The sequence below is a fragment of the Falco punctatus genome (assembly GCF_963210335.1).
Source record: "Falco punctatus genome assembly, chromosome: 3".
Taxonomy (NCBI): Eukaryota; Metazoa; Chordata; class Aves; order Falconiformes; family Falconidae; genus Falco; species Falco punctatus.
Genome location: NC_137582.1, coordinates 66494966 through 66519962, shown reverse-complemented (window position 1 = coordinate 66519962; position 24997 = coordinate 66494966). Strand labels below are relative to the sequence as shown.

Sequence of the window (24997 nt, the reverse complement as noted above, 5' to 3'; positions counted from 1 at the left end):
TAATAAATTACTACTTCTACACATACAGAAATGCTGTATAGGTTACTGTGTTTCTCATTTGCTCTTCCAACCATTCCTCACCACAATCACAAATCTATGCTTAATTGTCAAATGGTATCCTCCATAAGTAATTAACTATCAGGGAAGCTAATATTCCCAGAAATAAAATGTTTGATGGAGTGCTTCCCTCTAACTTATATTCAAATAGCCTTTATAAATTGATGATACCACAGCTGACTTTTCCTTCAAAATGCCAAAGACTGTCCTATGTAACAGCACATGAATTCTAAGTAGAAAGACATTATCCTTTATGAACTGCTTCACTGCAACACCATAAATCACTCTTCTAAAAGATTTCTCCATGTTACATGAGCAAAATGCTGAACCTATCAATGCCTCTTGCTTTATGAGTCTCAGGACAGCACAAAGGCGTGAAAAGCTAAAAGGGTATATATTAAACCTTCTGAAAACTCAAATCACTGCTAATGTAAAGAAGCAAGTATGCCTGACATTGCTCATTTGAAAGCCACAACGTAAGTAAAATGGGGAAGGTATCACTGTCACATTCTCACAAGGAAGTATAACAAATGGCAATTTACTGAGTATGTATCACCAAAATCTGGTAATGCTAGTAAATACATCTATCCTGGAGCCCTCAGCACAGGAAAGACATGGACCCATTGAAGCGAATTCAGAGGAGGGCCACAGAAATTATCAGAGGGATGGAACACCGCTCCTACGAACAAGTCTGAGAAAGCTGGGGTTCTTCAACCTAGAGAAGAGAAGGCTCCAGGCAGGCTTTATTGCAGCCTTACAATACTTAAAGGGGGCTTGTAAGAAAGCTGGGGACAAACTTTTTAGCAGGGCCTGTTGCAATAGGTCAATGGGTAATGGTTTTAAACTAAAAGAGGGTAGATACAGACTAGATACAAGGAAGAATTTTTTTTACAATGAGAGTGGGGAGACACTGGCACAGGTTGCCCAGAGAGGTGGTAGATGTCCCATCCCTGGACACATTCAAGGTCAGGTTGGCCAGGGCTCTGAGCAACCTGATCTAGTTGAAAATGTCCCTGCTCATTGCAGGGGGGCTTGACCTAGATGACCCATAAAGGTTCCTTCCAACCAAAACTATTCTATAATGCTATGAGCTTCCTTATATTTAAATGGATACTCTTGCTTTGCTCTTTCTACTAATTGGTAATTGTATACTGCTTTCAGGCTCTATTTGCCAAAGATTATTAAATCAAATCGTTTAAATGTTAAAATTATAGCAGTATTACTAAAATTGAAGTGATTGTCCCATAAAATCCTTACTATATTGAAATGATGATGATACAAATATGCATTCACCTGACAATAACCTTTTATAGCAATTAGTTTCAAGACTTTGGGTCAAAAGATGGTTTCAGAAGTGAAAGGAGGAGATAGATACACCAGAACAGCACCTGTTCTTCATTGGAGAATCCTGTCCAAACCTCTTGTTGGGGTTTCAGGGATACCCCTGGGATATTAGCTGCACCAAACCACAAGTATCAGTAGTGGAAACCAGCTTCTCAGCAGGCAACAGTTAATGATTAGCATACTTTTAAAATTGATTTTAAATACGTACCTACCTTCCTCAACAGAGGACCCAAGGTTGGTTGAAAGGTTTTCCTTTTAAAAGACATTTTTAACATCCTAACGTGTGGAATCAGCATTTGTGTTTTATTAAATAGAATAAACAAATAGATAAACAAAAAAGCATTGCCATGTTGTTGAACAGAGATTTGTCTTGGTACACCAGAAAGGCCAAATAGAGCCCTCCACAGATGACTGACATCTTTGGGAGAGCAGCAGCTTTGTATTAATAGTTTAATTCCAAGTTGGAAGAATGATTCCACGTATTTACTGATCAATAGAGATCTGATAATCTTTTAAAGTACCTGCCCGTATGGTACTGCCTCCTTTGATGACAGAACTATTCCAGCTGCTAAATTACATAATAAAAATAAAACAGATTGTACTGTGAAGTTTAAATTATTTGGTTTTAGGATACTAATTTTTTCTGTTCGACAAACAGGAAAAGCTAAAATGATAGACATAATTGTCATACTTTAAAACACACAAGTAAGTGTGTTCTTTATGGCTTTTCTTTTCGGCTTTTCTTTTCACCTTCGGATCACCACTAAAATATTTAGCAATCTACTTAAATTCTGTCAGCACTGATTTCTCTAAGAGACAAGTAAGCCCAGCAATATGAAAAAAAGGGTAATTTGATATTTAAATTTCTCAGTAAGTCCAAGTTTCCTAAAACAAGTCAGTATCAACCAGTCTGGGAATGTTACTTAAAAACAGACCACCACCAAAAAAACACCCCACCCTCTCAGAACACAGACACAAGAAGTTTCTTATACCCTCTGACAAATTAGCACTTCTGTTTGGTTGGCAAACCAATTTGGCTTGATTAATTTCCTAGCAGAATCTCCATTACAGTTCGATGTCCATACTGAAAAAATTTCTCCCTCGAGCAGAATATACAGATGAGCTACTATCAACATCCACAGAAGTGTAATTGCCCCAAAATCTTGACTAACAGCAGCCTCTGAACTCTGCAGTGCCTCATCGGTGTTTGGCAGCTTATATTGGCTTGCTAAAGCCAGTTGTAGTTTTTAGTAACAACATTTGTCATTATATGAATTGCTCCTGATTTTCTAGCCAGAAAGGTCAAGTGGAACTGCTTGTCTACATTTATGGTTCAAATTAAGTACCTATAAAATTACATAACGCAAAAGAATAAGAGTATGCTTTGGTCATAGAACATGCATAACGCAAAAGAATAAGAGTATGCTTTGGTCATAGAACATGAATTCATTAATACACTATTTTTTTTTTTTCTTAGTTAGAACATGAAACACAGGCCCAGAAGATACTATTGGTTAATTTAGTTTACAAGGAAAACCAGAAAAAGCTCCACTCATTTTCAGAGCTCTGGGAATCATCTTTTAAGTAATGTGCATTTCATATAATTTAGCCAATATTTTTAACTTCGGTAGGAAGCTACCCAGCTTCCCTCTCCAAATGCAGTTTCTTGCCCTGAGTCTACCTGACAAAACAGATCATTTGGAGCATGGAACCAAAAATGAAATTAGTCCATTCATCTAATTCCAAGTAATTTCTCATTAATACAAGCAATGCAGAAATGCACTCTATTTTACTGATCCATATTACGCTTTCAAGTTGTTTATTCATATACGTACAGGATTATACAAATTTCCATACAAAGTAATAATTTGTCTACATGTTACCATGTTGCTTGTGATGACATGAGAGTAGTTCACAAATGCATTCACAAGACCTTAAATGCTCCTTTGAACTGTCTGAACTTCTTTGTGTTCTCTCTTAGTCATATATATGTGCACTATGTGCGCAGAAATGGACAAATAAAGAACTCCATGGGATTATTCCTTTGCGTAGATTAACAACCCGAGGAAGGAGGTTAGGTGATCTCCTTGCAGTCTGTATCCAGTCTATTGCTTGCTTCATCCCTTCCCCTCAAAGTACTCACCTCAAAGCATAGTGCTTTGTGTAAAGTTTGTTTTCCTCTCCCATCTGTTTTATCCAGTGATCTTCTGCTCTTGTCCAGTTGTTCTGCCAAGTTTACTGACACTAACAGAAATTAAACAACTTGTGCAAGGTCACATACATCTCAGCTCAGCCAAAATTAGCATCAAGAATTAAAAACTGATATAGAATATAGAGAAAAATAGTTAAACCTCATCACTTTAAGGGCTGTTGGGTTTTTTTGCTACAGATAACTTGAAGTAAATTTTGGTCTTATCAAGAAGAGGCCCTTCTCTCCTTCCTCCCAGTAGATCCTTCGTTGTGCCACACAACCATTTTTTTGCACAGAAAGAGTAAGATTGATCACAGTTTTTCTCCTCTTGCACAACCGCCAAGTGACAGGATGTAGAAATAATAAATATAAGAATTTAATAAAAATAAGAAATAATAAAGGAAAGGCATAAGTAGCTGCTTATCTCTGCTAGACAACAGAGACCCACTATTTCTCATCTTTCTTGGAAGCTGAGAGAAAAATAGGATGCTAGTCCTTTAAAGTGAAGGAAATTAGTTCCTTTTTCTGTCCTGATTTTTAAACTTTCATGCTTTATGCCTGCAAATAACTGCATTTAAGAGAATTGTGTGACATACAATAACAAGTCAAAGTATTTTATGAGGTAATAAAATATTGTCTGAATTGATATTGCCACGTACCTAAGAAAAGAAGAAACCTGGAAAAATGCAAGTTGGATCAGTGTGTGAGGCATGGAAAAGTTTCAGGTTGGCTCAAAAGGTTTTAAGATACAGTTCCAAAATAAAGTACATGTTCCTATTAAGAACATATAAGGATATAATAACATACTATCTTACTCACTACTAAGGATAGGTGATAGATTTTAATAACATATAAGCTCTACATGAAGGGGTTTAGTTCTTGTCATCCTCCCAAGCCACATGTCAACTGCATAATGATTATTTAAAGTATGTATCTTTTCAAGTCTAATACATCAAACATGTAAAAGGTCTGCAAAGGAGAAAAATTTCATGTTGATTCTTTTTCTTCCCCCTTTATTTCCCCAGCCCCCCAAAATAAACACTGTCAACTCCTGTCAAAAGACTAAGCATCTGTTCCCAACAGATCCCTAGAGAAAGGCAAGAATCTTAACTGATTGCCACATTATCACAATATCTGCCCTCTTGAATTAGAATTTAAGAGTAAAAAAAAAAGGAAAAAAATCCTTCTTTTACTATACAAAGATACCCAATTTATTTTTCTTATAATACTCTTGACAGGCTCAGTTCCAAATATGAAATATTTTCAATTTCATCATTGAAAGAGAACAGATGATGCATAAGCATTTATAGTTCTACATGCAGGAGGCCCCAAGTTCTCTTATACCTCCCAGTATTTCAGATCCTTCTAATACACTTTTAGAGTTAGGAAATCACTCATTATGCACTGACTTCTTTTAATTACTTCCCACCATTTAAAAAAAAAAAAAAATCTTTGGTCAAAATCCTTGGTGGTTTTCAGTTTCTCTCCTAGAGAAAAAAATCTTACAGTATTTGACATGCCCTTCAGCATTAGTGCTTTTGGAATAAAATACATCTTCCCTTTGTTCGTTATCAAAATCTATTTATATATTTCCACTGGGAAATATCAGACTCATAAAGCAATGAGAAAAAGCACTAATCCATTCATTAGCTGAGTATTTGATCTTTCCAAGACTATCCAGGACATAAAAATTAGACTTCACTATTTTTCTCCTACAGCAATGTAATCTTTAAAAGAAAACTAAAGGGGGAAAAAAAAATCAAACCACCACCACACACAAAAACTCGCTGCTTCTGATATGTCTTTCAAAATATAATCTCTGAGAAATCTCCAGAAGCAAGCTACAAAATGCCTCAGAGAAGAACAGATATACAGGCACCAGATTACGAAGCTTAGACATTATTTACATGGGTAGTACAATCAAACTCAGCCACAAATACACACAAAAAAGGCAAAACCCCTGTAAGGCAGTGTTAATAGTTATCTTTGCCCAAGATGCCTCCAATCCCTTTACAGAAATTTCTTCTTTTTTACTTGCATACAAAAACAGAAAGATGAACGATTTTCTCATTTCACCCACTTTTTTCTTCATTTCTCCTAGTTATTTCATCACCTTTGCAACCTAAACCAAACCAACCAACCTACAATGTAAGTTACAATACAACATGAAATAAATATGTCAGTATGCTTCCAATCATTTATAAGGACAAACCGGTCAGATTTTTTTCTGATACAAACTGGTACACAGAGATTTCTGTCATTTTCTGAGCACTTAAATATGCTCATGGAAGCACTGATTTGGCAAGCATCAGGGAAAACAATTTTAGATTTGTTCTTCTTACATGCTGAAGTATTTACACTACACAGATTTAAAGTTGGTTCAAATACAAATATCTCTCTCTGTGATATGTTTTTCAAACCTTTCAGTGCTAGAATGAATTTGAAGTAGATCTTGAATTAATTTTAACACTGGCTTTAAACTAAAAAAAGTACAGAAGAGCTTCATGAAAAATTTGTTAGGTGCTCCAGCTGGGAGCAATCCTTTGCCTTGCAAATGCCAAATCATTTACTGTTCTGTTTAATGTTTCCTAAAAAAAAAAAAAAAAAAAAAAAAAAAAAAAAAAAAAAGTAACACTTTCCACAATGATCAAGAATGTACTCATCCTTAAAATTCCTACTGGCCCCAAGATAAAGAAACAAGAACTGTTAGACAGGATTTCAAGATTTACATTTTTACATTGGGTGAGAAATTGTAAGTACAAACAGAGTCAGACCAGACCCTCACAGCTCAGTATCATGTTTGTCCCATTAGAACCCAATCTGGAATATGACCAGAATAGGAAAATAGTAAACAATTTGCCCTTCAGATGCCCTCCTTGCCATCCTGCACCATCTCTGCATTTAGCAGAACACAAGTATTTTTAAACATGAACTTACCATGTTCTTGTGTACGTTCTTAGCATCTAAAACATCTGTGAAAAGGAGCTTCACACCTCAAGATGGGCTATACAAAGCACCTCCTCCTCTTCCTGCTTTTGAACCTGTTCCTCCTGCTTTCACTTCCGCCCTCTCCAGATCTTCTTTTGGGAAAGACAATGAATCATTGATCCCAGTTCACACTTGGTACATTGGCTACGTGAAATAACTTCATTGCCCCTGGACAGCAACCTGCATGTTACTTCAATGGTGAGCTGCTTGTGGCGACCCTGAGTAGTTAGTTGCAGGTCATACTCAGGGCAGGCAAAGCCAGATGACAGCATCGGCTATAAATGGAGGCTCATTTCTCTGCCATATTATTCTTATTCTTGTTATAACAACTCCTGAGAATGCCTGCCTTAAATCATGAAAAGCCTCAAGCACTAATACGTACGTGGAAGATTTCTACAGAGACTTCTAGAAACAAATACTTTATCTGCTCTCTTTAACTTTAGAATAACTTACTTCAAGTTGTCAGGCAACAACCATTACCACATTGCTGAAAGCTGACAAAGATTTAACCCAGAGCCCTTCACATGGCTGTATGAATCCCGATGCCACAAATGACAACTGAACGATGTTCATACTCTTATTTCCTTTCTCCCTCTTCAATATGAAGGGATAGAGTTTATCTTTAAATAACACTGCAGGTTTTAATATGAATATCCCATACAGCAGTCACGTCAGCGATGCTCTAAGGGCAGCTGGGGAAAATGACACCAAAATGAGTGATTAAATCTTCAGGTGAGTTTGAGCTGTAAATGATCAGGCTGGGTAAAGCACGTGGGGGGAGAAGTGTCAGAACTAAGAGTTACAGTGCTAAGAGAATTGCCACCTCTACACACTCATATAACCCGATGTAGGTGTGCATGTGAACAAGTGTCAGCATCATAAAGCATAATTACTAGTTTTTTAAAAGGAAATCACAATTTTTAAAACACTGTTACTCTTCAAGTAATTTCCTTACACTTAAAACCTGTATTTTATGGCATAAAGCAAAAATATGTAACAGTAAAATGACTTTTTTAAAAGCAAATTATAAAACCATTTCTACCGTCTCCCAGGAGCTCATAGCTATTATTTTTTTATTTATTTTGTTCCCTTGCATTGCATTGTACATCACATATTCTATACTACAAAATATTGACAGTTTTACAAGCACAATATCATGCCAATGACTGAACACACTACCTAAAATTTTAAAAAATCAAATCTCTACAAAACTGAACATCAATTTCCTATCTCAGCCTGTAAAAACACTAACTTTCACACTTCTGGAGCAGTAGAGTGGACAACACTGGAGAAAATTCAATCCTCACCTCCACAAAACCAAAAAACAAACACAACCCTCTTAGACACCACCACAAGTTTAATTCTGATGCATTGTAATTTGATTTATATAAATTAACCAAATTATTTGAGTATTAATTAGGAGCCATAACTTATCAAATAATTAGTCTCTGTTGACTATTGTAACTGGTTCTTGGAAGGATAACAAATTCACTGGAAAGTTAATTGAAGCAAATTTTATGTATGTTGTATGCCCTTCTCAAATTCATTACAAATTATTTTTATATTTCCATAATATCACCTGTATATGAGTGTCGTGTCTGTATTAAACAGCTATGCCCTAGAACAATTTATCTTGAGCACAGATTTAATCGCACTTAACATATGCCACTGAACAAGATTAGCTATACTTGAACAAATCTTAAATGCTGATTATTTTATTGCAGTTCTTATAAAAACCTTTTACATTCACAGCTGTACATGGCGGTCATGTATAAAAGGAAGGATTTGGGATTTTGGGGTAGTTGGAGACAGGGATTATTTTATTTTCTTCAGACAGGCATTTTTTGCCATTGAACTATGATATTAACCATGATAGTAAGAAGTTTCTACATCACGTCTCAGCAGTTCAGTCAGACAACATCAAAGTAATATTTATTCTTGCATTGCATTGCAGTTGGAAAGCCTTTTTATTATATTAGAATAAAACAATATACTAAATTCATATATCACTGGATTTTTAGACAGAAAGTAGACTTATTATTATGACAGCAGATACTGTTTCTGAAACAAAAGCTTTTCAGTTCAATGTTCTGCCTCTTCACTACCCATAGAAAACTGTTCCAGGATTTCACTTAATTACACTTGAAAATTTTAGGTCAATGTTCATTTGAAGGTTTGACAGTGCCAAAATTATTAGGGGCTTTTTAGGTGTTTTGAGTGGGTCGGTTGGTGGGTTGTTTTTTTTCCTCATGTAAAGGAAATGCTTTCAAAAATTAACTGGTTGAAGAAAAATAGAATTTAAGTAACTTTTTCCCAAATACCACTGTTAATTGGAGAAAAGGTAATGATCTAATTATGAGAGGCTATGACTTTCATTCTAAGTATTATCTTCATAAGAAACTTGGATATACAGTAAATTACATACCAGTAGATGACGGTGAGGTTATCTTCACTTTCCGCATTATATTAACCCACAGAAGTAAATGATTTTTCAATACACACACCCTAACATTTAACTGGTGTGAAGATGTTAACAAAGTCGATATTAAATTTCATGTAACAACTTGTAATTAGATAAAAAAAAATCCCACTGAAAATACACCAATAATAACAATTTCCATCCTTCTATCACTTCTTTGATCTGGATTTATCCAGATGAATTTCATCAGACGAAACTGAAAAAATACATGAAGAAAAAGAAAACGTAAGGGGAAGTTAGAAAACTTGCAATCAGTCATTGACCGTCACAGATGAGTAACAAAAAGGAGCAAGTCTACCATGGACCTTGCACTTTAGTACCTTTTACTTTCAATACAGCCTAGAAAGACAGGAGTTTCTCAAACAATCCTAGCCACCAGCATACTGTCATTTGTGGCAAGATCTGGAAAAGATGTCAAAAGCTAAAAAGGAACTCATGAGAGGTCCTATCACCCACTGACTCTCTCAATGCAGGCAGAAAACACACCAGGAGTGGCACCTGCCATGCCACCTACCCTGCGAACCAACCCCTCTTCCATTTTCAGGAATGACAAGAGTTATATTCTTCTGCCCGAGATTTGGGAATTTCCCTAACACCTTCTCCATTCAGCAGAGCTCAGCAGAAGTTTTCACCATGACAAGGTATGACGCCTCAACAGGAATAGTTTTCATTTTGCTGGTGCCCCCACACAGGAGTTTAAAAAGTATAAAAAGATAATGAGATTAATTTCACAGACTTGATTTTTCCAACCTAAACATTTTCCAACCTAAACATTTTCCAAACTTTACATTCATAAGAACTATTGAGTATCTTCAAGTTATTGTGCAATAATAAAGTCTTGAAGATTACACTTTTAGAGTTTTCAGCATCATAAGACTGACTGCAAGATACTACTCGCGCAGAATAGTTCAGGTAAATTTTCCATTAACTCAAAATGGGAGTGTTTAAACCAGAAACAATTTCACTTCAGAAAAGAACAGGTTGGAAGACTATTAGAACACTCACATTTGTTTTATTTTCTTCTCAGTGATACACGGCAGACAACCAGGGAAGAAAGGTGCTCTGAAAGAAAATATAAAGCACACTTTTCAGTGGAAATCTGAATATGCAGCAGCAGACAGAGAAAATCTTTTGAAAATCCAGACAATTCCATCAGAAACCGAACAAGACAGCTGCTGTCTCCTGATGGAAGCAGAGGGCTGGGGCAAAGAAAAAGGTGTGTGTGGGGGAATGTTCTCTGGGAACACAACACTGCCAAAAATATCTTCAGCCCAGATACCCCCTTGGTTGATGCGATGTGGTCAAACACAGAAGCATCCAGTGACAGTCTGAGAAATTCAAGCAGTGTTTTCCTTCCTTTCTTATTTGAAAGGTGTATAACTGAAAAGACAACACGTATCATTAAGAAATAGATGTGAAGTTGATCACGTGATGATAGATGACTTAGCCATTTCATGAATAATTTGGGAAAATACATTTGAATTACTTCATCTACTTGAGCAACATTTCCCATTTAAATAGCTGGAACCAACAGGGATTCCTTTTAAAAGCTGCCCTTCTTACTGTGGCAGGCTCAGCTGAGAACACAATGCCCTGTTCACAGCCATGCAAACTGGAACTGCAGCTGAACAATTTTGCAAATTAAAGGAAATTGGAAATTTTGAAGAACAGATGAGACAACACACATTTAACGTCAGATACCGGTGTTCCTAAGTTTTACAAACCTTGCATTACCTTTGCTACAGCTCCTCTTCCTTTCACTGTATGTTGACTCTTTCCTCCACACATGACTGCTCTAATGGCACTTGAGCTGTCAAGTGTCAGGAGCAGTCCAGATTCCATCACACATTCCTGCGCCATCTGCATCCAAAATACTTAATTCTCACCCACCAAAAGTGAAACATCAAACATCTTGTTTATCTTTCCTTCCTCATTCTACACAAGGAAAGATTCCTTTCCTTTTTAAGCCTGTTTCCTGAGGGCTGGTGCCCTGCCTACAACCCTCAGCAGTACCATCTTCAAAGTTCGCACTTTGAGAGACTCAGTAGCTTACCAAAGCATGCGGCCAGCTGGCTTGAAAGAATCACAGCCTCCTGTCTCCGGAGGCAGAACACCTCTTATTTCTGAGTTACTTCCCAAAACCAAACAAATAACCATTGCCTCCACTCCCTACACCATCCTATTCCTACTTTACATGGCTTTGACAGAAAAGAGTAGGTATTGCCTTACCAGGAAAGTCACAGACGTGCATGCTAATGCCACACGAAATGCTAAAATGCTCTGCTAAACCTCAGCCTTTGAAAAGGAAAGAAAAAAAAAAAGCAAAGCACACTGCAGGCAAATTGCATGTGCTGGAGTGCTGTGATCAAACTTTGCTTCAAAATATTATGGATTTCTACTAGATCTTGCAGCTTTCTAATCTTTGAGGTCTTAATTGCAGAGGATGACTTAATTCACATACATGCTCAATGCCAAGCCCTGCCTTGGTACAAGGGTTACGTTATCAGGCATACAGCAAGCTTTCTGTATCTGGCAGTGTCTTAGAATTTCTCTTCCACTCTCACAGCTGTGAAGCTGATTGAATAGGAGGTAGGAATAACTAGCATTACAGGCATCTTGACTATAAACATTTCAACCCCACCTGGATTGTGCTCATTTTACAGGCAGCTGTAAAATTAACTCTTACTCACCTTTCACCACTTACCAAAGACACATTTGAGCACAAGTTTATTTTTCCCCAAATATTCTGAAGTAGAACAAACACAGAGAAGAGCATCTACACAGACTTACTAACAAAACCCCAGCAAAATCCCGTGTGCTGGGGGACACCACCATACCAGCCCCAGCAGTACAAAACAGGAGAAGGCAGTTTCCTCTTGGCAAAAACTATGAATTATTTCTGGTTAGTGTTTTAGGACTTAAGTACTTTTCTATGTATTCTGTAACTTACCAGCTGCAGACAATACGAAGAAGAGTTACTTTCTACCAAGGTTGGGGGTTTGTTTGTTTATAAAATAAAAACTAAAAAAAAGCCAACAAAACCAAATCAGTTATAAACAAGACCTAAGGAGCTGGTAGTATTTCGCTGAATTTGAATAGTGACTCTAAGTTCCAACTACACAAAAACATGTGAACAATTGTACATATGTTTTGTAACATAAATTGTTTATCCTCGATTTTCTCATTTATTTGTGTAATTTCCCAGGGTTTAAAATGTCACTCCCTTTTTAAAGCAAATGGACAGCATCCAGTGAATATATGGAGATCGACACCGTGGTGGTGTTGTTCTTTTTTAAACTTTGCAACTAAGTAAGAACTATTTGCTTACTTGGAAGACAAGAGATGGTGTGTTACCTTTGACGTACATCTAGATGAAATGGAGACTTTTGTTACAATCTTTTTTTTTTAAGGGAAAAAAAACAACAAATAATTATCAAAAAGTTAGCTTACAGTATATACGCAGACCTTTTAAAAAATATATTCCAGTTATGTTCTGGCAATTTTTTTCTTGCTTTCAAAAGTACGATTTAATATAATCAATATACAGAAATACTATGAAAAGTCAACTAACAAGGTTAAACAATATAGAACAGTAAAAAATATAAAAATATAAACCAGTAACCATTAAAATTTAAATGTTTAAGTCAGATGTCCAAATTTTACAATGTCTTTCATATTTTTTGTTTTAGATCATTACGGTATAGAACACTCCACAAATCTTTTTGTGAATGAAATTTTTATTTACACACCGTATCCAGAAGCAGATACATAAATCCTTATACAATTATTTTTCAAAAATGTGCAAGAAATTACTATAATTTTGTTTACAAACCAAAACACATTAAAATCAATGGACTTTGGATAATTCACTCTGTGGCGTGCTTAGTACAAATAGTGCACACCAGGTCTGAAACAGAGAGAAGTGTAAACTACAGCAATCTGGATTGTAAGCATTAACTTCATGGCACTCAGTCACCACTATAAAAATTCTTCAACCCAACAGGTATTCATACAAAATTCTTTAAGAATTTTTCATTATCTGAGTAGAATTTAGAACACTTTCCAGATACAACAATGCCATATTTCCCATATTATGAACTACCATCTAGCCCATTTTTTTTATTTATAAAGAATGCTTATAATTTTTATTCTTTGCAGTCATAAAAAGGTTTTAAGAAATTAAATCAGCAATCATGAATTTATCCATAGCTTAGCTCAGAATTTGAAAGTTTGGAACACAGAAATACTTCTCATCAGAATCACAGCCCATATATTGCTGGTATGCTATTTTAAATTCATAATTCCAGTATTCACATTGATAAAATGCATCAAAACAAAAACTGCACAAGATTTCACTTAGCCCAGCAGTCAATATTCATAGAAAGAAATTGACTTTAACAAAATGCAAAGTCAGCTCATCTGAGAACAAAGAGTTTAACTAATAATTGCATTTCTGATCCTTCTGACAGAAAAAGATTTTGATAAAAAGATGGCATTCACTATGGCAACAGTAGGATAAGTGCTATATCCTTCAAAGTATAGTATAGATTAAAGTATACAAATCACTTTCAGTTGTTCATAACACTGGCTTACAAAAACCAAAAAAAAAACCCACAGAGGAAATTGTGCAAATTTATTTTTCTATTTCCAAATACAAGGTGTGGTTTTACTCTTCTGATTGGTAAAACAGACAATGTTATCAATAACGTCAATCATTTCAGATGCTCAAAAAAAAGTTTTATTTCAAAGTTTCATTTTCAAAAACATTTTTCCCACAATTCAATTGCATAAAAAGCATATCTTTTTAATCCTTAAACTGTTGTGCTGAATAAATAGCCATATTTCTACTCTATAAGGATCACAGTCGGTTAGCTTTTATTCCTAGCGTATCTACTTCCAAAGGCCCCCAAACTATGCTCCATCATCTTCCTATTATCTGTCAAGGAAACTTCTTTCCTCTAATTTTCATGAAGCAGAAGTCAACACAATTTTTGTGGTTACTCTGAGTAATTCTAAGTTGTCTCATAACTAAATGTTACTGTGTTTCTTTCATATTAATCTTTATTATAAGAAACGGTAAGTATCTTTAATGTTTTCAAAGTAATTTTTCTGGGTTCCTTCTCCTGGCTGGCCAGTTACCTCAGCATGAAAAAATACTCTGAGGTTCTAATTAACGAAACCTGTAGAAGTAAGTATTTGTGTCTACTTATTACTGATTTAAAGTATTTTGAGCTTAGTAGAAATATCACCACCACTTTTTTATTTAGAAGCAAAGCGGTATATGGTTCTCATATCCTAGGCATCCACCACTTTACAGTGTTCCTTTTGTGGAAGATTTGGGGGGGGGGGGGGGCGGGGGGGGGGAGCGGGGAGAGTTAACTCGACCTGATTAAGTTCACAGGTGAAGAACACAGCAAGGAAGGCAATTAAAAAGATGGATAGCTGAACCAAAGTGTTTAAAAAAAAAAAAAATGCATCAATTTGTATCAGTGAACGAACTAACATTTACAAAGGCATGGGCAAGAAATTTAACATGTGTGTTCTTACACGTTTTTCAATTCAGGAACAAGACCAGGATATTATAGCTTCAAATATTTATGTTTCAATGTAATGGCATAGGATAAACATATCTAATCCATTCAATAGTGGTATTAAAATGGCAAAGAAAATATTTAATATACTATAATCTTTCAAAGATTCTGTAGAATGCATAGGTCCTCTAGCTTGTATGGGGAAAGAATTTTTAAAGTGAAGAAAATGCCAGAGGTCTTCTTCCAAAAGTATGCGTCTGAAATCCATAAAAATGATTTTCTTTTTCCTCCCCACAGACAGAATCAGAACACTGTACCATACAATAGGTTATTGTGCCTTCTGAATAAAGTTAGTGATCCTGATTCAGGGCCGGGGGGGGGGGGGGGGGAGGGGGGAGCTGGAGGGGGGTAAGTCAGTAGAGGGAAAAAAAGAAAACAGAATTCACACTTTCATACATAATATCTCAATGGCAGAGCCAACAAATTATCCATATAGACTGCTCTAGATTATTTTTTTTAAGTTTAAAACTTTATCAGACTAAAGAAAGAATCCTTATTCTCCCTCCCTTTAAAAGCAAAGGCAGCCTTTATCTACCTTTGATTTTATTTTTTTTATTTTTTAGTTAAACATTATGGTCAAAAAATAAATTAAAAAAATATAAATTTTGTCTATCAATTCAGGCAACCCAAGATGTAGTGCTACTGCACCACCTTGCAGCAATACTGTATTCATTATTAAAGACTTATTTCAGGGGACAAAAAGATTAGCTTCAACAAGAAGAAAATGACCTAAACAAGAAAGCTCTATCAAAGATGAACAGCATTTTCTAAGCTGATGTTTACTGACTAGCCACTCCTACCAGAAATGGGGAAGATGACATTCTAAAATACAAAACAAGGGGTAGAGGCAGGCAAAGCAAGCCTCCCTCCCAAACTAGCTCCCTTTTACAAATAACTCATAAAAGATAAAATCATGGGGAAAAGAAACCTGAAACAAATCGGAAAAATGCCATGGATTAACCTTGTATGACGAAAATATTAATGTAGAACCTGTACTCCCCACTGAAAGTCTTTTTCCCTACAGAAGGTTAGAATAACTGTAAGCTTTCCAAATGCCAGAATCTTTGACAGATACAAACATTTACGTAATTGATTCAATATTTCATACGTCAAAACATATTTCATGACAGTAAACAAACATTTTCTGCATTCAGTGTATATCCAAACCTCTTTTCCCCATAATTTGAAAGGCTGTGAGAACAGAGCTTTAGAGATGCATTTTAAGCATCTTTCATCCAAAACATTATCAGTCCTGTTCCTTCCTCCCCAAAGGATATCCAAAAAAAGGGGGAAATGATCCAAAGGACATTAGTGTATTACTGCACTTTTGAAATGAAAAAAATGCAGAAAATGGAAAATAATAAAAATCCAAGTAGCTTGAACATATATTGTAGAAGTCATCCTATTAGAAGTTTTACCCCATCCTTAAAATGGCTTATCAATTTATGGTCTATTCCCACCCCAGCAAGAGGAGGCAGGAGGGAAAAGGACAGAAAGAGGGGACCTGGTAGGTGTTCATTTATGTAACTAATGGCATGATTTTAAAAGACAGTATTTGACAAGACCCCAATACCACAATTTCCTTATAGGTACTACACATTGACTTTCATAGGCTTTTTTTTTTTAAAGGCCATTTTTAGAAGGACAAAATATTGAGACAAGAAGAAGGCCGAATCAGCCTTCTCAAAGACAAGAGTCTACAGACAATACAAGGTTTAGGAGAAAGGTGGGGTTTTTTTCCAGAGATATGCTGCATAACCATGTTCTTATCACACAGCTCTGTATGTTCTACATTAGGACATATCTCTATAGAAATTTGTAATTAGGATACTAGGAAATAATTTTTAACATAGATGTAAATTCTGTGATTTAGAATACCAATATGTTTTTTATCCACAATCATTTTTTTTCAAACAGGCTATTTTAAAGGAAAAAAATTCCATTCAACAAGTTTCATTTTACTTTTACTTATGGTTGAATACACATGAAATGTGCTTTCAATGCATAAAAATCACAGTGGATAGCAGCAAAGGACTTGGGGGAAATTAAGGAGAATTTGATCATTCACATTGTGATTAATCTGCACATTGATGAAAGATAGCTATTTCACACTTCTGAAAATAAACTGGAGATCATTCTTCCCCCCACCCCCCCAAAAAAAAAGAAGCCCCCCAAAATACACAAAAAATCCCAAAACAAACATAAATCCAAAATGCATTACTTTCCTTTTACACACAAAAATGAAATATTTTTATGGCAGCAAAAGATTTTGATAATAATGAAAGTCTGTAAACTGTAATTCAATCTCTTTTTGTTGTTGTTGTTCCCAAAGTGCAAGATGCAAGATTCCCGTAAGCTTTCAGTAGTGCTTTTCCTGTAAATAATCCTTCATTTTGTTTGGCAAAGGCAGTTTCTGAATCAGGTCTATTCTGGTGTACTGACGTATAACAAAACGACACAGGTATTGTAAAGAACGCACCTGCATGAACCGAGATACTGGATTTGTCAGTCTCACTGGGTAAGTTGCAGATCCAGGCAGTCGGGATCTCGAATAGCAGAAAGCTCCATTTTCAGAGTCCCTGATTGAATGTTCAATTAAGTCAACTATAGATGTATGTCCCTCCACATCTGGTTGTTCATAAAAGCTAAACCTACCATTTGAGTGTTCAATTCTAGTGTGAAGAGTTTTTCCATGGGAACGAAAACTCAAACTTAAAAGATAACGATCATCAGAACTATCTCGAACGAGAAACGAGCCATCAGGCACATTAGCTAATTTTCCCTCTGCCTCCCAACGTGTAATGGGGCCCCAGTACCATCCTTGTTTTGCAAGTTTTTTCAGTTCTTCTGTGAGACTTGTCACAACCATAGGACCACTGTTCTGAACAGAATCATAAACTCTTCCAACTCCAGGGGCAGTGTTAGGATCAAAATTCAAATGGCAGCGCATACTTTCAGCCACATGGGCATCTGTGCCATTTAATCCATTGAAGTTCCTTTGGATTTGATTATTCTGCATTGGAGGTAGCAAAGGTGAGAGTGGAGGGACATCGCTGTGATTAACTCTTGAGCTTTGCAACATGACCCCTGTGGTACCAATCAACAAGCCATTCACTGTCTGGTCCACAAAGATATCCGGTGCAACGACTACATCCTGATCCACTTGGCTCTCTTCTTCATGGAAAGCATTCCCCCCCACTTGAGAAGAAACAGTTGAAACTTCCATGGGTGAGGAACTATCCAGACAGTAACTACGTGATCCTTCCAAAGGATACATTCCCTCATCTAAAGGCACAGTATACTGAATGTAGTCCTGAGGCATTAATCCAATAACTACAGGCACATGTTCATCAATATGAAGATGCAAGTCCCCATTCTGAGATTCCGTATTTTTTAATGCATTGTTTTGTTCCTGGAACACGCTGTCTGACTGCAAGTCATGGAAGTCCTTTCGAACACCATTCAGTGCTGGGCTTGGATTAGAGGAATGGACCAAGGCCTTCACTTTCACTTCCATTTTGATGCAAGTCTCTTCTGAATTTGTAGGTCGAAGGGGCCATGGAGTTGGACTGTAATGGTGATTACGGAGGGAGGTGGATCTCAGAGGTCTTTGAGCTCGCACGTCTTTGAAGGTTATTGGAGCAGATGAGGAAGAAAAGGTGTCATCATCTGCAGAGCTTACAGATGGTGTGCTGCCTTTGCCTTTCTGTTTTTGTTTTGCTGAAAGCCTCCTTTTTAACGTACCCATTAAGCTTTCACTTTTTGATCTATTTTTGCCGCCTTTTTCATCTTCACTATTGACTTCACAGCTAGCCAAATCTTTACCATAGCAGCTGCCAAACAAGGAGTCATCTTTTCCAAATTCACTTAACGATGGCTGCTGAACCACTACAAAGTCACTTTCATCTTTACTTTTATTTAAGTTAAAGGACTTGCGAATTGTTTTGAGACTAATTTTCTTCATTATGACAAGTTACCAAGTCTGGCTGATCAGCAGTGCTTGTGGTGATACAGCCCTAACACATGCAGAGCAGCTTCTGCTTCATTTATGTGTTTTATCCAGTCTCATTTAACTTCAAGAGCCATTTCCTGGAAACAAATAAAAAACAATTAACTTCACAAAAGAAGTATTTTAAAAATTATCCATAAGGGTTTCCCCCTCTCCAAACAAAACAGAAATTGCAGTACTTAAGTAACAGGCATCTAATAGAAGTAAATACAGGCAGCTGACTTGGAAACCAATCAGGCTCAAAAAATGTATCTTCTACATCTGCCTTGGTGATTTCCGCAACTTTTTTCTGATTTCACCATGCTATTTTTTAAATACACATACACACACACATTATATCACACTCACAGGCACATACATTTAATGCCTCTATATAAAATGTTCATGCACAGAAACACTCCTATCTTTCAGAAGGCTCCTAAAAAAAAAAAAAAAAATCGCCACAAAAATAACTACAGAATACAAAACTATAGGAGATAACAGGATTCCTACACACAGGTTAAACTGCAATTAGTCCTAAAAACATGGTCTTACAAGGTCATACTTTCTTTACACAGGGAAGTTGAGCAATATTCAAATAGTTACATAATTATAGAAAAACTAACTCTAGTGAAAAAAATAGACACCAACAGCAAAGTAGCATCTGTTCAGAGCAAGTCACAGGAGTCCCCTCCTGAACATCTATGAAAGAGAAGTTACTGCCAAACTCTGTTTTAGGCACAGAGGAGGTCAAATCACAGGCTATCCCTGCTAGTACTATTGGAGCTTTTCTTCCTTCAGTACTTCTGTCACGACTAAGTGGACACATCTGTTCACAACCCAGTCAATTGCTCCCACCTGGCATCTTCCAGCATCATGTACTCACCTCCTCCATAAATTTGACTTTCCAGCTTGGTTTTTTGGGGTGGGGTGGCAGGGGCTGTATGTTTGGGGAGGTTTTTTGTTTGGTTTGGGTTTTTTTTTGTGTGTGTGTGTGTGTGTGTGTGTTTTTTAATGTTGGTTAGACCTTCCAAAGCAAGCAGCTCTGCAGAGAAGGAAAGAACAAGAAGGGAAAGAGGAGAGAGGGAAGCTGCTGCTGCCAAAAAAATAGTCTTACTGTTAGTAGTAGCCATTATTCCACGTACCTCCAAACATGTGTGATGTTAGCAGCACAAAGTGCAGCAGTAAGCCTGGCTCCAGGCTAAGCATGGCAAGCTGGAGGAGCCGAAGAATCTTTCAAGAAATCTTTCAAGCCTGGGGGACTGAGGGGAAAGTAAAACAGTCCTTATGCGTGTGCTTCCCACTTTTCTCCCATTGTATCGCAATACAAGCAACTGAGAAAAATAGTGCAATGAACTAAGTTTTATTAACTAAACAGTATGATTTTCTTAAATAACCATTCAAAAATTGCAAAAAAGCATGTAAAGAGAATGACTACTATAATCAAACATGAATCCATTGACTCTTGTCATCTATCCTCTTGTCCAGCCCAGCTCTTATGGTCCTCAAATACACAAAGGCTAAAGTATCATATCCAAAGCAAACTGAAAGACAATGCAAGGCAACTACGGATTCTGAGCTTCAAAAAATCTTGAAACATTTTAAGTAAAGCCCTGCTGCCGGGGTGTTGAACACTGTTCCCATAAAGAGCAGAAGCATTAAAGCTTGATTTACTCGGATTTGTACCCTAGCCTTATCTTCAGGTTCCCTACACTACCTGCATTACCCTACCTCAAAGACCTTTTCTGTCTTTGCCATAACCTCCAACATTTCCTAAGTCCATTTTTTGAGTGTCTTCAGCTCTTCACATTTCTTTTTCTTTTATCAAACTAAGCCACACTTTCCTTTCTCTCAACGGGGAGAAACTAAGTTTCTCTTCTGCCTGTAAACTGATTTACTTGCCATCAGCAGAGAACAAAACAATCCCAAAAAACTTGATTCCTAAACAAAAGACCAAGAACTAACCTTTGCTATAAACAAATATTAAAACCTTAAAAAAAAAAAAACAAAACACAGGACCAGTATTTTATTAGAAGTTCACTGCTTATTTGCCACTTTTAATCTGACCCCTGTGGTACCAGGAGTCCTGACACATTAAAAAACATATTCCACTTACATAATTTGGAGATGATACTGAGATATGCACAAGTATTTTCAAACGTTAAGACACTACTTTTGTTTTCCTTGTCTTATGACAGATAAATGCAGAACCATAACATTTCATGTTTTGAAATACTTATGTTTAATATGAGCTCCATATGTTTGGAATTGGGAAATATGGAAGTACTGGGAAAAAACCCCACACAAGTAGAATATATTTAGTGGGTTTACATGCCTGGAATTTGGCATATCAGAATAACTGACAAAGTACAGTATTAAGAAAAACCTACAGATAAAGGAAGAGTTACATGTCAACTATAAGTAGACTCAAAACACCTTGTTGACCTTCTATTCCTAAACCATTTGGGTTTTGCCATCTTAACAATACTCTTACTTATAGTAATTACAGTACTCTTTTCATTATATATAACTAAATGAACCTACAAAATGAGTGAAGAATACAACTTCAGGATTCTATGCAGCTCCTAAACCAGGGGTCTTCAAACTTTTTAAACAGGGGGCGGGCGCGTGGATGAAGTGGCAGGCAGTCATCTGCGGCTGCTTGGTTCCCCCCTCAACCCCTGGCAGGGGTGGTGGGAGTGGGGGTTCTGTAAATACCGGGGGCTGTATCGAGGACCCTGGGAGGCCGTATCCAGCCCACGAGCCATAGTTTGAGGACCCCTGTCCTAAACTGACAAAGTCAGAGTCTTTTTCACTTGGTAAATTTAACTGTGCCTTTGTGTATGTAGTACCAGAAGCTTAGGAATCCTCAATGTTTCTACCATGAAGCCCCAATGTGAAATCCACAATGTTCTCCAACTGCTTCTGACTGACATTCACAAGCCAATACTATTTCCACTTTACAAGATATGCTCCCCCATCCTTGTGGGGAGTACACCACAATGTTTGCAGTTCCTAACCCTAAAAAAGCTAGCATGAAACAAAGTGAAATCTGCCTTCTAAGCTATGGAGAAAATAGAAGAATATTATCACATTGCTGATTTGGGAGAGAAGTACAGACCCCAAGGCTGATTCACCAACTTTTTTTATTGATGTTTCAAAGGAATTAGTTACCTAAAATGTGGGTGAAAGAATAACATTTCTTCAGCTTCTCCATAAGTAAAGGACTAAGCAAGTCACTTAAAGAACAGGCTCTCATCACATACTAGTCTTTCAAAATGTGTTTTTTTAGAAATTAAAATTCAGTATGTAAAAAATATTCTCAACAGATAGATCTATATGGCAGCACACAGAGAAGTCAAAATTTTTCACTTTGGAAGTGACTACTGAGCAAAAGTGTTTTACATCTGTCAAGTCTACTTTAGCCAGTATCTTTATCAAGCAAAATGAGCAATTATCCAAGTGCACAACTCACCATTTACATCATTGTAACATTTCATATAAAGAAATAATAAAGGTTTGAAGTTCAAATATAAACCACATAAACAATATGAATATAACCAGAAGTCCAGCTCATTCATCCAAGAAAAGACAATTAAAATCTAGTCAATGGCAGTCCAGGTCAAAGCTCTCTAAAGTAAAACATACCCTACAGACAGATGACAGCAAGCCTCTAAAGAAGTCTCCCATATGAGAATCATTCTATTTTATGACAACTTTCACACACATTTTATCCAGGACACAAGAAAACAATACACCCTGAAACCAAATACCCTAATTGATCCAGATACTCTTCTTTCTTTGCACATACTTAAATATCTGTAATTTTGCATTGCATATTAATGTGTTTAAAAGTGCTGTATAAACAGCCCCCAATACATAGAACACTCATACACTTGCAAGCGTATAGTTTTCCACTGTCTACATCTAGAAGAGCCCAGCATGCACCTCTTCCTGGAATACATCAAAATTAGCTACACAAATTCATAACCCTCAGCAACACAACGGCTTTTGCTCTCATTACAGTCAGCATCACCAAAGTCTCCCATTCATATGCTCTTCCAGTGCCATCTGCTGTACAGTGAATTAAGACAGTCTAACTGGAGACACCTCTAGAAATTCTTCTGGCAGGTGCTTAGAATTATAAACAGTCTCTGAACTATGCCAAAATACTCCCAAAGCCTGGTGGCTATGTACACAGAAATACCTGGAACACACAGACTGAAAATGGGACAATCAATCAGACCCAGAAATAATGAAATTTTAACACACAGAATAAAAGGCAGAATGAAATGCTGGCTTAAGAATTTTCACCACCAATTCTGCATCTTGGAATCTTTAAAATTATGTAGGTTGACAAAACACAGGCCTCTGGACAAAAACTACCAGACTACTACCCAGCAAACACAATGGTCCCCTCTGTGCTTATAAAAATAGTCAAAAAACATGTATTGATCACAAATGTGAAATTAGTGAAGAGAATTGAAGGTAAAACTTTACTTTAAAGGCTGCTTCTCAGAAACATGAAAAGCAGGTCACACGATCATGTATTGTTATTATGGTGGTGGCCAGCACTGGTTCATGAAAAATTATGACAGTTTAAAAAAAAACATACATAAATCAGTTTGTGCAAATCCAGTTTGAATATTCAAGACTTCAGAGTAGTTTCAGTTTGATCCTATAAAATGGTTTCAGTGAACTACAATCACATTGCTATCCAGTGCAGTGCTTGCAAAAGGACACCAACAAAACCTGATTATTTATAATGGCCTTTATTAATTTCTTACCTTTTTCACAATTTTAGGTTATGTGCACTCATTTCCCAAGATAAATGCTATAAACAATGCTGCCAGAATACACTACTATAGAAATAAAACAGCATTAACTTTTAAGAGTCAGGACAGAAAACATCATACTGGAAAGTATAACTCATGATTGAACCAAGAACTGTCTTTACAAAGCTTAATAAAGATGCCATCACAAAAATGGCTTGGAACTATTAATCAATGACACTGCAGATAACTTGGACTTTCCCAAAATAAATGTTACTCTGCTATATTCTATATGTTTCTATGAAGTGAAACAATGGAGCGTTGAACTCTATTTTTTTGAACAGCTGTACTATTCCTGAAGTCTGGCTATTCATGAGAAATATATAATCCTTCATTCTTACATTGAATCATAGTAAGACTGCCATCATTTACAACTTCAAGTTACTGCATTTTTAGCATAATTATTTCTATTAAGAAAATAACTAAAAATAACCTGGAAGTGTAAAAATGTTTCTGCATTCCTGGGGCATGACAAGCACCAGGTTTTCATTACAGTCTGATAATGAAGCCCAGTCTACTTATCTGCAGAAGTACAGTTCATCTGCTGTCCCCAAACTCTCACTGAAATATATTCATTCATTACTTGGAAGGGTGTTTTAAAAAGAGCATTCTAAGGTAACACAGATTTCAAGTTCTGTATTTTGGAAATTCCTAAGTGTCTAAATGTACTCCAGAGCTCCTCAATCTATTTATGTAAATTCCTAAGAAGTTGTTCTCCATGCCTGTTCCATTGATTTTACTTCAATAATGAAGTCTGCATCACTGGAAGTTACTTCTTCAAATCAGTAATGACATTAACTCAAGATATTTCCTGCCATGTACTTGTAGTTTCAGTCTATACGAGTATAGCAACTACAAATAAAATATTCGTTACATAAAGAGATTAAATATCTGTTTTGAACACAGTTTCTGTGTTCATAGATACATGGCAGCTTTCACATTTCTCATTATACATGTCATTGGCATACTGAAAATGGAGAAGTTTTTCCCTTCCCTAAGTTTCAAATAAATTCCTACACTGTATTACTCTCTAGTTACACCTTGAAGACAACAACAAAAACACACACACACACACCCCCCAAAAAAAAAAGATGGCTTTAGTAGTGGCTTGCTTGCTAGTGGATGAACACTGTTTTAAAATAAGATCACAAATTTTATAAAAGCCTACCCTCTCCTACATACCTGCTTTTCTAGTGAGTGTGATGAAGCTCAGATGCACACCTTTGTATAAAATTGGAATAAAGGTAAAAAACAGATGATAAGCTTACCTGATAGTACTTTATAATCAAAACAATTCAAGAGTACTTAAAGCCTTCTATTTTCAAGCTAATTAATCAAAGACCTGAATATTGAGTTGATTTTATTCACTACAAATTTAAACTTCCACCTTCTAAGATTTGAACAGCTGAGGAAAGTAGTCAGCTTCTCCAGAGGCCAATATAATTTAACAGGTCTTACACAGATTACAATTCAAAACAAACAAACAAAACCCAACAGTAAGTCATGTAAATTCTTTTTTTCTTCCTC

General features: G+C 36.3%; 1 protein-coding gene across 4 annotated transcripts in view; it reads right to left on the bottom strand.

Annotated features, from left to right (window-relative positions):
• Window positions 1–6190: 6190 nt before the first annotated feature.
• SOCS6 (suppressor of cytokine signaling 6) overlaps window positions 6191–24997 on the bottom strand; it is a 64061-nt gene continuing 45254 nt past the window's right edge. For 3 of the 4 annotated variants that reach the window (XM_080381151.1, XM_080381152.1, XM_080381153.1), the window contains exon 2: window positions 6191–18739. In XM_080381151.1, the coding sequence (XP_080237277.1) occupies window positions 17010–18614 (1605 nt within the window). In that variant the 5' untranslated portion in view covers window positions 18615–18739 and the 3' untranslated portion in view covers window positions 6191–17009. The remainder of the gene's footprint in view (window positions 18740–24997) is intronic. The other variant, XR_013927177.1, reaches the window with a different exon arrangement.